This window comes from Durio zibethinus, chromosome 17 (assembly GCF_047325235.1).
Source record: "Durio zibethinus cultivar Kanyao isolate XHJ-2024 chromosome 17, ASM4732523v1, whole genome shotgun sequence".
Classification (NCBI taxonomy): Eukaryota; Viridiplantae; Streptophyta; class Magnoliopsida; order Malvales; family Malvaceae; genus Durio; species Durio zibethinus.
In genome coordinates, this window is record NC_143178.1 from 21,116,052 (window position 1) to 21,130,770 (window position 14,719).

At 34.9% G+C, this 14,719-nt stretch overlaps 1 protein-coding gene and 1 pseudogene across 1 annotated transcript; one reads left to right on the top strand and one right to left on the bottom strand.

Moving 5' to 3' along the window:
- On the bottom strand, positions 1–1,607 carry LOC111289248 (uncharacterized). Its single transcript, XM_022880121.2, has 2 exons — positions 545–1,607; positions 1–367 (listed from the first exon to the last, which is right to left on the bottom strand). The coding sequence occupies exons 1-2, from the start codon at positions 1,313–1,315 to the stop codon at positions 212–214; spliced, it is 927 nt and encodes a 308-aa protein (XP_022735856.2). The 5' UTR covers positions 1,316–1,607; the 3' UTR covers positions 1–211.
- Positions 1,608–2,141: 534 nt separating this feature from the next.
- LOC149514109 (hydroxyproline O-galactosyltransferase GALT6-like) lies at positions 2,142–4,580 on the top strand (annotated as a pseudogene).
- The last annotated feature ends 10,139 nt before the right edge of the window (positions 4,581–14,719 follow it).

Here is a 14,719-nt window from a genome sequence, read left to right on the forward strand (position 1 = left end):
ACAAAACAAAGTACTATATCTTACAGGTTAGACCACTTAAAAAGGGTCGTTTCTACAATTTAAATTAAACAAAAATAACCTCTAATTCTTTTCTTTTTTTCAAAAGCAATGTAAAAGCTACAAATAGGACAACACTGCTTTAAGCTTCAAAAAGGTTTTCTATACTAGATATGCTTTAACTTCCAAAATGTTCTCTGTCACGCCAACCACTTCAATCAGCTCTTTGTACAGTTGTCTTGAACAAGAGAACATACAACTTTTGATCCATTGAGAAATATAGAAACTCACCAACTGAATGTGTTACAAAAGACCCAAAACTCTTCCCCACAATGCAATGCCATACCGGTCCATAGACACCATCAAACTCCTGCACACCCAAAAGTCCATCAATTATGTCAATCACAAACTCAAATACCCAAATAATAGTTCATAGGATCGACAAAAATTAATACAAAAAAACAATAGTCGCAAGGAGAAAAATCGTTTATTTTTTAGTACTTGAATTTGGATATACTTAATTTAACTAATTATCAGTATTACGTACCTTCTTGAGAGTGAGGGCAAGGGTTCTGCAAGTGAACTTTTCAAGGCTATCATGAGTCTTTCTTGCACAATCAACCGCATGGATCTGCATAAACGGTGGCATATCAACTGAAACAATTTTGACACCAAAATTTGCAAGAGTATCAGCCAGCTCTCCTTGTGAACCACAAAAGGATATCTTTCTACCTAATGAAGCTGAAGCTTTCTTCATATCATGATGTCCTTCATGCAGATTCTTCACCTCTTTCTCCTTCGTCGTCGAAATTAGCACTGATATTTGATGATGTTGTTCTTTCTTTTTATCCAAATCCTTTGATGTTTTCCTGAAGTTCTCTTTTAATGATTCTTTAACTGTTTTATGACGCAGGTAGTTTGCTTTGATAAGTGAAAACCTAGATGAATCAGCATCTGACACTGTCATGGCCTTGGCTTGTAAATGAATGTCTCTACTAGGTGGAGGGTGGTTATGTTGGTTGCTGATAGGCTTTGGGGGTGTAGGGGTTTTGTAATTAAGGTTCAATTTGGAGAAGTAATCGGTCATGAAAAAGGGCTTCGTGGAAGGTATTAACGGATCTGAATCTGGGGTTATTGGATGACTGGTTTTGGTGGTGGTGGTTATAGGATTCTGCAACTTTTTTAGGATGGGATCTAGGGAATTGGATGATGCATTAGGTTCTGGTGCTGCTAGGGTGCTGTGAGCCATGTTATCTAATTGGTAGTGTTGTTGGGACAAGGCAAGGAAAGAGAGAAGGGGGTGTTCCTGGGGCTGCATGTAATGGGAGTTGTGGTTTCTGAGGGGTGGGGGTCAGGGGCTTGTGGACTGTGGTGTTGGGTTCACAGGATTAGGACACCTCGCATATGTGTGATTGTGATGAGCTAGGGCTATTTATCCTCTAACATGCCCCGTAGCTGGTGATGTGTGATAGTGTTGGCCGTTGAGTTGATCTATTCCTCCATGGAAAGACGAGGCTTCGATATTAATCAGTGGGTCCTTCAGAAATGGCAACGGAATTTGGGTTTCAGCCGAACTCCAAACCATGCCTAAACATAATGGGAAATGTTATTACAAATGATATAAAAGAAAGAGAACGTCGTAAAAAAAAAAAAAAAAAGAAAATTTTATGACTTATGATCTAAGAATATTAACTTATATGCTGTGAGATTTAAACAAAAAAAAAAAGGGAAGAGAGATTTAAATAGCATATCCATTTGTCAAATAGCGGGGGTACAAATCAGACGAAGGAATGCTGCATAGATACAACACATTTTTATACTACCACTAGACAAATATAATAGGATTCTGACTAATGGGAGAAATGAATGGGACAAATCTAAAGGACCGAGCATAATGATAAAACTCAAATACGCATATTCCAAGAGGTGGAATCAAAGATAAGAGCGGATCAGTTGCCAAATAATTATGAAAATCAGTGAAGGCGAAGCAAAATGCAAACAAGCAAAACATGGGGAGCAGAAGAAACAAATTTGTTACAAACTTAAAGCCTGTTATTTTCTCAATAAAATGGAGAATAATTGTTACAAACAACATAAGCCTTCTCTTTCCCTCACCCTTCATTTAGCCGGCCGAAATCCCTAAAATGGCTACATCTACGTACCACTTGCTTGAGGAAGTAACAAAAAAAATTATAAAAAAAAACAGGTGATTAAAACATCGAATCGGACTAGTTGAATAAAAAATCGATGATATGTCTAATTTATAAAATCAAATTTTCAATAAAATGAATAAAAACTGATTAAACTGAAAAAAATAAATATTTACACTGGTTTTAAGGTTTATTATTTTACAGTTTTATTATTCATAATTTTTTGGTAAGTGGTGAGATTTAGTCTTTAACCTCTTAATTCTACATTAAAGACATACGATTACCAAATGCATATTTTTATTAAATATTTACTATATTCAATCCTTATTCAATATCAAAATTATGAATTTGTTAATATTACAGTCTCTTTCTAATTGGATCAACCAATTGAATGAAAACCAAATCCTTCACCTATTCAACCTTTGGTCGGATTTTAAAAACAGAAGATCCATGAATTATACAAATTCATCATGGAACCATGGATTGCGTTACGTTTCAGTTATTTTAACAAATTCAACTCTCTTCAAGCGTAACAAATGAAAAAATTCAAAAGAAAACAAAAATCTACAGCTTTAATTCATGGCAATATTCTACATTCTCATGCCAGAAAAATGTCTACTTCTTTATACCTGCAGTTGATGGTCAGGTCAAGTATGAGAAGTGGATTCGGGATGATAATCATGATCACTCTGAGGAGCAAAAGACAACATGGCGGTTGAAACAGTTAATAGGCCGAAGAAAAATGGTGACCGTGGCCCTTTCGGTGCAAAGTTTTTGTCCTGACTCCTATTGCTGGTTTTGGAGGGATATCATGTTAATGTTGATGGAAGGCACATTACTTCTTTTCCTTATCAAACTGTAAGTTATATACTGTAAACGTAATACCAGCCATCGTGTTGCATCTTGACTCATTCCTGATATGAGTTGATAATGTTAAGGATGCCAGTGGACTAACTTTGAACGGAGACATTGATGTCCACTCCGTATTTGCGGCATCTTTGCCTACATCACATCCTAGTTAATTTTACTCCTCAAAAGCATCTTGAGATGACCAATGGATGGAAGGCTCCACCACTTTCTGAGCAGCCTGTGGATCTGCTTATTGGTATGCTTTCAGCAGGCAATCATTTTGCTGTGCGGATGGCTGTAAGGAAGTCTTGAATGCTGCATGAACTTGTTAAATCTTCAAATGTGGTTGCTTGTTTCTTTTTGGCAGTGGTACGTTAAGACTATCCTTAATAGTTTCAAGCCTAAAGTTCCGTATTTAACCACCTTCTCCGTATGTTTGGATAGCATCCAGGAAAGGAAGCAGAATTTTTTTGGACATAATGTTATTGTGCCTTATATGGACAACTATGACCTTGTCGTGTTAAAAACTGTTACCATCTGTGACTATGGGGTGTGTGTGAAATTTTTTCCCAGTTTGAAGAAATGAATAGTTGAGGTGTTTCTTGAGATTGTTTTAAGGTGTTTGTTACAGGCCAGTGTGGTGGCTGCCAAGTACATAATGAATTGTGATGATGACACATTTATGAGAGTTGATGCAGTTATTTCAGTTCATCAGTTAATGGTAACATCAGTTCATCAAATGCATCTATTTCAGTTCATCACACATTTCTTTGTATACACATTTGTGATGATAATGCCAAATACATAATGGATGGTCTTTGCTCTAGGTTATTTCAGTTCATCAGTTAATGCGTAGTTAAACGAATCATGGGATGATTTAGCTTGTAGAAACATCAATCTATATCAGTTGCACATTTCAGCTGTTTCTTGAGATTTTTTTTCTTACTTTTTGACTGTTTTTTATTTGTTGAAAGTTTGGTTCATTGAAACTTTCTAAATAATTTCCTGTGAATTCAAAATTGCTGTTGTTGCTGCATGGTAATTAATTTTATGGAATTTGTGGGAAGCATCGGCTGTTTCGGAAGTGGCCGGAGGAACCGTATCTGCCCTATGCAAATGGACCAGGATACATATTGTCATCTGACATTGCACTCTTCATCGTGTCATAGTTTGAAAAGCACAATTTAAGAGCAATTCGACAATTTCCTCTCTCTTCCCCTGAAGATCATGGTGATTGGCATGTTTTACTTAATATTTAAATAATTTCACTATCCGCAGTTGGTCAACATGGAAGATGTGAGTATGGGAATGTGGGTAGAGAAATTCAACAGCTCAAGACTGGTGTTTTATCTGCACAGCTTGATGTTCTGCCAACTTGGATGCATAGAAGATTATTATACAGCTCACTGCCAGTCCCCAAGACAGATGATCTGCACGTGGGTCAAGTTACAAAGGCGGACAAGGCCTCATTGTTGCAACATGAGATAGTGTTGCAACAAGAATATGCTTGGCATATCTGGGATGGGTTACTTGTATTTAGGTTGTCTTTTAATTCATTTTTATTCTTTATTTTTCCAAGCTCATTTTTTCTTTTCTGTTTCTTCCCCATTGTTTTCTATTCTCGCTGCAAATTACGTTTACAGAGCAATAGAATTGTTAAATCGTAAGTAATTTAAAACATTCTATTTAGGAGTTTGCAATTTATTGCTTCATTTGCACATTAATTTATCATTTGCTGCTGCAAATTTTGTGGCTGACAAACCCTTAAGCGCTAAGCCGAAAGGAATTCCAAGAATCGAATTTGAAATTTTCGTTTTTGTTTTCCAAATTTCGATCGATTTTCAACTTCAACAAAGCTTTATTTCCATTTTTTCATCTCTTATAATGTAAAATTTTGATTCTGGAATCTTCATTTTTCTTTCTACAAATTGACAACGATTTTCAGCTTTAATTGGAGTTATGCTTCCAAATAAAATTCATTTCCTTTTTTTTTTTATGTCTATAATGTAGTATGAAATTGTTTTTTAAACAAATTTTCGAACAAAACATTGTTTACATGATAAATTATGAATTATCTAAAATGGTTGAGGAAATATGTAGAGTATAAAAATGTTTTTACATGATAAAAATGGGAAACAAATCTAAAATGGTAGACAAAACCGTTTGATATATGAATTAGCTTATGGTAATTTTTAAAATATTGAAAGTGTAGACACCCAATTTGGTCCATGCCCGGATCAATTGGGCCTAGCCCAAATAGGTAGGTGTAAACACCCAATTTGATCTAGGCCCAGATCAATTGGGCCTGGCCCAAATGAGTAAGCCCAATCCAATTCTTATCTTGTGTTATTTTTTTTCTTTCTTTTTCTTTTTTCCTCTTTTGTATTTTACGTATTTTATTATTCATTATTATTATTATATATTAATATATGTATATCTTTATTTATTTTTTTTTCTCTGTTAATATCTATATGTAATATATTTATATAGTTATATATTTATTATTATATTATAATAAATTTTTTTTTGGTTTATCTTATTGTATCCCTAATTATCTGTTAATAATCTTTTTTTTCTCTTTTCTTGATCCGTATCTGATTTTTTTTATTATTATTATTTTTTTTTTGTTTTCTTTTTTGAATGGCTGGGATTAAAAGTTGAAGAATCCCACTGTGGAGGAGAATTTAATTAGAAGAGTCCAACTGGATTCAAAGATTGAATCCCCGTCCAAGGAGGAATTGGGATTGATCAGGAACTCCTGATCAACCCCTATAAAAGGCACCTCCTGGAACAGATGAAGAACACAGAGAAAACAGTGAACAAAGCTACTAAATTTGAGAGAAAAGAGGTGTATAGAAGAGTTTTCGAAGGCTAAAGAAGGTTGAGAAGAGTTAGGATAGCTGTAGGGATCGAAAATAATTTTTTCAAAATTTTTGGCGAAAATTTTTTCTGGAAATTTCTGGGAAATTTCCAGATTCCGGTGAAAATTCTAGTGACATTTGAATTTTTTGGCAACAATTCCGACGAACCTTGAAGTTTCCGGCGACCTGCCTAATTTTCGACGAACAATCCCAGAAACCGGTGATCTTCCGATAAACTTTCGACGAACCTCCGGCGAATTTTCCAGATTTCGGTGACTTTTTTCAGAATCCGACGAAAATTTCACCGGTGTTCTTCAGGCCCTTTAGAGAGAGGGGAGAGGAAAAAGGAAGAAGAGAGAGAGATGGGAGAAGCGTTCTGTCGAAAAACAGAGGGAAGTACCTTTTATACCCTCTCAAAACGACGTCGTTTTGGCCTTAAGTAACCAGAGGATCCGCGCGTTTTGCCGAAACTCGACCCGACCCGAGCGTCGACCCGCTTCTGACCCGCGCGTGCCTACCCCCCTCCGAGCCAAGCCGAGCCGAGCCGAGCTTCCCAAGCTGCCCCTCGAGCAGTTTTCTCTTCCTCGAGCCGAGCTGCGATCCGAGCCGCTCCAGGTTTTTTTTTTTTTTATTTTCATTTATTTGTTTATTTGTTTTTCTATTTTTTTATTTATTAGATTAGATTTATTTAATATTTTTTATCTTTATCTTATTTTTATTTTTGTTTTACTTTTCTTTATTTTTTTTTCTTCTTTATTTACTTTTACTTTTATTTTGTTTTATATTCTTTAAATAAAAATCAAAAAAATATTTTTGAGAAAAAGTTGAAAGTATCAATTTTTCTTAGAAATAAATTTCCAAAAAATATTTTTGGAGAAAAGTTGAAAGTATCAATTTTCCTTAAAAATAAATTTTCAAAAAAAAAATTTTTGAGGAAAAGTTGAAAGTATCAATTTTCCTTGGAAATCAAAGTTTCAAAAAAAATATATTTTTAAGGAAAAGTTGAAAGTATCAAATTTCCTTAGAAATAAATTTCAAAAAAATATTTTTGGGGAAAAGTTGAAAGTATCAATTTTCCTTAAAAAATAAATTTCAAAAAAATAATTTTTGGGGAAAAGTTGAAAGTATCAATTTTCCCTACACAAGAACAATCATCATTTCCTTCCTTTCTATTTTGATTTTGATTTTGATTTTTCCTTAATTAATCCAACGATGGAGCCTCTGCAAGTGAAACAGTAGTTTTTCTTGCATACTCTTGAGGTGAGGGAATTTTCTTAATTTTCTGCTAAAAGTATTAGAGTCAATTGAGAATAATTTTCAATAATTAATTACTTGGTAAAATTTTAAGGCTTATTAGATAACACAAAATTATGCTGGTACCATCTTTTGATGGGCGTTGTGAGGGTGCTATAACCTTCCTCACACGTAACCGAACTCCCGAACTCTGTTCTGGTTAGCAGACCCGAACCTATTCTTTTAGGGACCCTTAAGCTTAGGTGTTCCCTGAAAGAACAGATTCTTAAGGTGACCAATCGCACCTAGATAAAAAAGATTGGTGGCGACTCCCTAAAGTCAATGTCTAGTGGTAGATCCCCGGATCTAGACGTTATGATAGCTTGGCAACTCCACTGGGGACTTTGAGAGTCAGGCCAGCAAATAATTTGTGTTATCCAAAAAGCCTAATAAAATTGAACCTTTTTGTATATATGTGTTATTATTCATTCATGTTTATTTACTTTGTTAATTATGTCATTCATGTGCATGTGCATAACATGAGCTCTACACCCGAGCTCCGTCCCTCTAGGAGGGAGTAAAGTACCTATTGTTTTCGTGAAGTCTAATACCTTCGCAGTGGCTAGTGAAATACTCCCATTCAAATTGAACCTTTCCCGCTTGTAGCCTGAATGGGTGAGGATTAGGGTGCCTTACTAGTCTGTGATGGATAAGGATGTAAGGGAACAATTTGAGGACCTTTAGACTCTGACCTTAAAACCGTATGTAGTGAACCTTAAGAGTGCCTACACCTAAGATAGAGCCCTTTCTACCCAATGATAGATATACCCTGAAATTAAGACATAAAAAGGGTGTTTGTCTAATCATTTTGATTGTTTAACTTTGTGTATTATTTTTATCATATGTAACATTATGCACCAGCATCACTTTCATCTCATCCATGGAACTAACTATGTTGTTTGTCTGATTGTATGCATCTGTATTATTTTTATGATCATGTTTTAACACAATCATTTGCATTCATTTCATACTAGATTTTTTTCAAAAAAATGTACATTTCATCTGTGTATCAAATCATCATACATAAGGCACAGCATAATATTTCTAATCATAAGTATGGTACTCAAGGTCCGAGGATAGCTCCATCTAGCGAAAACCCTGCTCATCCATACAACACAAGATCCAGAGCAAGGCAAACGGAAGAAGAAAGTTCTCATAGATTTTAAAAGCTAGAAAAAGCTCAGGAGAATATTGAAAGTGAACTAAGCAAGATTCTAGAGGCCCTTAATAACATGAATAAAGGAAAAAGAGTTGAAGGAAGTACAAGCCAGCAAGAAGTGGCTGACCCTTTGTACCCTCCAAGTTTTGGCCCACCTCAAGCCCAGTCTACCCAAGAGGTCCAGCCACAACACTTTGCATATCCAACATATCTTGGAATGCCATCAACTTTCAACCCAGGGCAGTATAATAGTTATATAAATCCTGTCTTCACTGAAAAGGCAGTAGAACCAATTCCTGATCTAGATGATGTAAAAGAGAAGGAGAAGGAAAAGATAAGGGTGGAAGCTGAGGAAAGCTTTAAAATTAGCATGCTAGAGCAGAGGCTACGGGCTGTGGAAAGATTTAGCTTTTATGGGTCAGTTGATGCTGCAATGCTCTGCCTAGTCCCTGATGTGGTTATCCCCCATAAGTTCAAAGTACTGAAATTTAAAAAATATGAAGGTACAAAATGCCCCAAAACCCATATCACCATGTATTGCAGGGAGATGACAGCTCATGCTCATGATGAAAAACTCTTGATGCATGTTTTTCAATATAGCCTTACTGGCTCTGCGGCCAGGTGGTATGTTCAGTTGGATAGGACCCACATTCGCTCTTGGAGTGATATGGCTCATGACTTCATCAGTCAATATCGACACATTATCGATTTGGCTCCTGATCGTTTGTATTTATAGAATCTAGAGAAAAAGGCAAATGAGTCTTTTAAAGAATACGCCCAGAGATGGAGAGATATAGCTTCACAAGTACAACCTCCACTGACAGAAAAAGAGACCACAGTGCTGTTTGTCAGTACTTTGAAACCTCCCTATTATGAAAAAATGATAGGGAATGCAACAAAGAATTTTGCTGATATGGTGATTTCTGGAGAAATTATTGAAAGTGCCATAAAAAATGGCAAGTTGAAAGGAGGAGAAACCAAGAAGGCATTAGAAAAGGAAGAAGCTCAAGCTCAAGCTGTGAGCTTTGATAGACAACAATTCAGAGGTTATCAACCTTATTCATCCTAAGGTTACTCTCTATACTATCCTGCTGTGAATAATGCCTCATCCTACCCATACCAGCTAGCTCCACAACCACCTTATTCATCCACATACCGATCAATTTATAGCCCTCAAGATCTTACATACAGCCTCAACATTCAAGCCCCTGCAAGAACCCGAGTTCGCCCTATTAACCCAGCAAGTGGTTCACGAGAACAATGAACTACTCGAGAAAAACCTGTATTTGATCCAATCCCTATGACTTATACAGACTTATATCGAGACCTCTATAATAGCCATTTGATTGCCCCCAACCATGTGGAGCCGCTTAAACCACCCTACCCAAAGTGGTATGATCCTACAGCCCACTGCGACTATCACTATGGAATTACTGGCCATTCTACTAAAAATTACACTGCTTTAAAGTATAAGGTGCAACGATTGATCAATGATGGAATGGTAAGTTTTGATCAAGGAAAAGCAACAACGCCTAATGTTAGCGCTCTGAGTGAAAGTCAAAAACAGAAAGGAGCTGGAGAGTCACAATGAATTGAGGGGCAAGATGTTAATAGAGATTCTTCACCTGATCGCATAAGGGGACAATTTTAAAAAATGGAGATAAGGCTGGTTGAAGGTTTCTTCTGTCATTTTCGGATTTCTTTTCAAATAATGTTAGATTTCTTTTTGCAATATGACTTCACTTGTTATCATTTTAATAAAGGCAAGTCAATGCATTTCATTACATTTTTCTCTTTCACTTGACCAGTACTCCAGGCTCCGTTACCTTTCATAACTTTACATTCCCATTCTTAAATTTCAGATGATGAATATTTAGACAATGATAACAATAATTCTGGGATTTAATTTTGAAAACTCATCCATATTAATATGAGAAGATGATTTGAGCAAAAAATAGGCTGTTACCGAAGGGGAAATAGATATGTCTTGAAGATGTGTAATCTTTTATACAGATTCATGAGCTTTGATGATATTCAAGAAAGGTATTCACAATTGAGATGAAAAATGGCCATCTTTCTTTTACCATTTGAAAAACCATTTATTGCTACCCCTTTGAGCCTATTATGATTTCTTTTTCAGAAGAATCCCAACCAAGGATCACCCTCTACACTGGAGGGTAATTTTTTTTAAAAAAAAAAACACCACAAAAGCTCTCAAAGATGAAAAGAGAAAGAAAAGCGAAAGAAAAAATAAATGCCACATATGATTTGGGGCAAAGTAATGAGAATCCTTTGTGTGAGGAAAGAAAAAGTAGTGAAATGATGTGGGGCAAAATGCCAAGTTGTATCAAATGATCCTTTGGTTTTGAACCTTTTTAATACATGTTTTGAGCCTATTATATCCATTTTTTTTATGACCCTTCACCTTGGCCTACATTACAACCTTGAAAAGTCCATTTAGATCAAGTGTGAATACTCAATGAATGATCATATGTTGAGCGAAGGTATGCTCATGAGGAAGCAATGGAATCATGCTCTAAAGTTTGATGTATGAAAGATATCAACAATGGATGAAAAATGAAAAAAGATGATGGAAAAAAGAAAAAAAATGAAAAAAAAAGAAAAAATGAGAAAATGAAAAAAAGAGATTTTGGTAGAAAAAAAAAAGATCCAGGTCAAATGGCTCACATGAATGGAAGATCAAAGACATCTGAAAATTCCTCAAAGACTGGGGCAAAGTTCGCTAAGCTCAAGATGACTTCAGCAGTAAATGGAATGGGTTTTTGAAAAAGAACCCTAAATTAATGTTAAGAATTGTCTGAATATTCATCATTTGGACATACCATTCATCTCACTAACATGTATCCAATTTATTTCCTCTCCCATTTATTTTGTACCAAAATAGATCTTCATTCACCTTGTGTTCTCTTATTGTTATACCCCTAGAATGAATTGAGAAAATGCTTGATTGCATTGTATTTGTCAAGATTTAAAATGATACTGAGTGAATGAATATGTGCTTAAAAGAGTCTTGCATTCATTTGAAAAGAAATCTAGGATGATGGTGGTAACAAAATGGTAGAAACCTAAAAGAGATGATTTGAAAAGGTATATGGTATAATGGGGCAAATCTTGAAAAGTGATGAATTGATCGATATGACTTGCAAGTTATGATTGAATGGTGAAGACAATCAGTAGACAGAGTTTGTTTTGGAATGGTTAATGCTGAGACATTTATGAGTAATGACCCAGTGGTGATGGATGAAACTTGTTTTGAAATTTGTTAGTGCTGAGAAATTCATTGAATGATGGTCAAGTGATGATCGATTGATGAAGCTTATTCTAAAGTATCGAGACACTGAACAAAGAAGAATGTGAGTGGAAAAGACAATTCAGAGCTACACTGGCTCGATCTTAGAAGAGTAGTGTAATTGGATCCTTGAAGAATCAAAGGGCTTGACACCCAAGAAAGAAAAAAAAGAGCTTGAGAAATTTGAGTACCATACATTGAACAGGAATTAATTGACCAACATTTGCATAGCATGCATTGAAATTCATATGCATTTGTACAGCATACACTACTTTCAGGAAAGTATAGTGTATAAATTCAAGAAGTAGGGGTGTTTCAACATCCCATATAGAGAGGACAGATATGAAGATATTTTACAGAATTGAAAAAGAAAAAGCTTGTCAGGTAAGTTCCTAATCCTTGAAATAGGATGTCTTTTGATATCAAGGTTGATTTATAAGACCTTTGGGCATAATCTCCTGAAATTCCTTCAAACACAACTTTCAACTCCTTTGGACATGATTGTCAGGGAGTAATTTACTTTCCAAAGTCGTGGTGCCTCTGTTTAGAGGAGCAATTTACTTTTCAAAAGTCGTGGTACCTCTGTTTAGAGGAGCAATTTACTTTTCAAAGTCGTGGTGCCTCTGTTTAAATGAGCAATTTACTTTTCCAAAGTTCCATTGCCTCTGTTTAGAGGAGCAATTTACTTTTCAAAAGTCGTGGTGCCTCTGTTTAGAAGAGCAATTTATGTTTCTCAAAATCGTTCAGCCTCTGTTTAGAGGAGCTTCGGTAAAAAAAAAACAAAAAAACAAAAAAAAAACAAAAAACAAAAAACAAAAACAAAAAAAAACACAAAAAAAACAACACAAGAAAAAAAAACAAAAAACAAAAAAACACAAAAAAAAACAAAAAAAAAAGATAATGTTGAGTTGAGTCTTGATTGGGTGTCTACGTCTTTGCCCAATTTCTGTTTCACAGAAAATGTGCAAAGAGAGGCAGTTGTAGACACCCAATTTGGTTCAGGCCCGGATCAATTGGGCCTGACCCAAATGGGTAAGCCCAATCCAATTCTTATCTTGTGTTATTTTTTTTCTTTCTTTTTTCTTTTTTCCTCTTTTGTATTTTACGTATTTTATTATTCATTATTATTATTATATATTAATATATGTATATCTTTATTTATTTATTTATTTTTCTCTGTTAATATCTATATGTAATATATTTATATAGTTATATATTTATTATTATATTATAATAATTTTTTTTGGTTTATCTTATTGTATCCCTAATTATCTATTAATAATCTTTTTTTTCTCTTTTCTTGATCCATATCTGATTTTTATTATTATTATTATTATTATTATTATTATTATTATTATTATTATTTTGTTTTCTTTTTTGGATGGCTGGGATTAAAAGTTGAAGAATCCCACTGTGGAGGAGAATTCAATCAGAAGAGTCCAATTGGATTCAAATATTGAATCCCCGTCCAAAGAGGAATTGGGATTGATCAGGAACTCCTGATCAACCCTTATAAAAGGCACCTCCTGGAACAGATGAAGAACACAGAGAAAACAGTGAGCAAAGCTACTGAATTTGAGAGAAAAGAGGTGTATAGAAGAGTTTTCAAAGGCTAAAGAAGGTTGAGAAGAGTTAGGATAGCTGTAGGGATTGGAAATAATTTTTTAGAAATTTTTGGTGAAAAATTTTTTTGGAAATTTCTGGGAAATTTCCAGATTTCGGCGAAAATTTCGGTGACATTTGAATTTTTCGGCAACAATTTCGGTGAACCTTGAAGTTTTCGGTGACCTGCCCAGTTCCCGACGAACAATCCCAGAAACCGGTGATCTTACGGCAAACTTTCGACGAACCTCCGACGAATTTTCCAGATTTCGGTGACTTTTTTCAGAATCAGGCGAAAATTCTACCGGTGTTCTTCAGGCCCTTTAGAGAGAGGGGAGAGGAAAAAAGAAGAAGAGAGAGAGAGGGAAGGAGCGTTCTGCCAAAAAACAGAGGGAAGTGCCTTTTATACCCTCTCAAAACGACGTCGTTTTGGCCTTAAGTAACCAGAGGATCCGCGCGTTTTGCCGAAACCCGACCCGACCCGAGCGTCGACCCGCTTCTGACCCGCGCATGCCTGCCCCCCTTCGAGCCAAGTCGAGCCAAGCCGAGCTTCCCAAGCCGCCCCTCGAGCCGTTTTCTCTTCTTTGAGCCGAGCCGAGCTGCGATCCGAGCTGCTCCAGGTTTTTTTTTTTTTTGAATTTTTTTTATTTTCATTTATTTGTTTATTTGTTTTTCTATTTTTTTATTTATTAGATTAGATTTATTTAATATTTTTTATCTTTATCTTATTTTTATTTTTGTTTTACTTTTCTTTATTTTTTTTTCTTCTTTATTTACTTTTTCTTTTATTTTGTTTTATATTCTTTAAATAAAAATCAAAAAAATATTTTTGAGGAAAAGTTGAAAGTATCAATTTTTCTTAGAAATAAATTTCCAAAAAATATTTTTGGGAAAAGTTGAAAGTATCAATTTTCCTTAAAAATAAATTTTCAAAAAAAAGATTTTTGAGGAAAAGTTGAAAGTATCAATTTTCCTTAGAAATAAATTTCAAAAAAATATTTTTGGGGAAAAGTTGAAAGTATCAATTTTCCTTAAAAAATAAATTTCAAAAAAAATAATTTTTGGGAAAAAGTTGAAAGTATCAATTTTTCCTACACAAGAACAATCATCATTTCCTTCCTTTCTATTTTGATTTTGATTTTGATTTTTCCTTAATTAATCCGACGACGGAGCCTCTGCAAGTGAAACAGTAGTTTTTCTTGCATACTCTTGAGGTGAGGGAATTTTCTCAATTTTCTGCTAAAAGTATTAGAGTCAATTGAGAATAATTTCCAATAATTAATTACTTGGTAAAATTTTAAGGCTTATTGGATAACACAAAATTATGCTGGTACCATCTTTTGATGGGCGTTATGAGGGTGCTATAACCTTCCTCACACGTAACCGAACTCCCGAACCCTGTTCTGGTTAGCAGACCCGAACTTATTCTTTTAGGGACCTTTAAGCTCAGGTGTTCCCTGAAAGGACAGATTTTTAAGGTGACCAATCGCACCTAGAT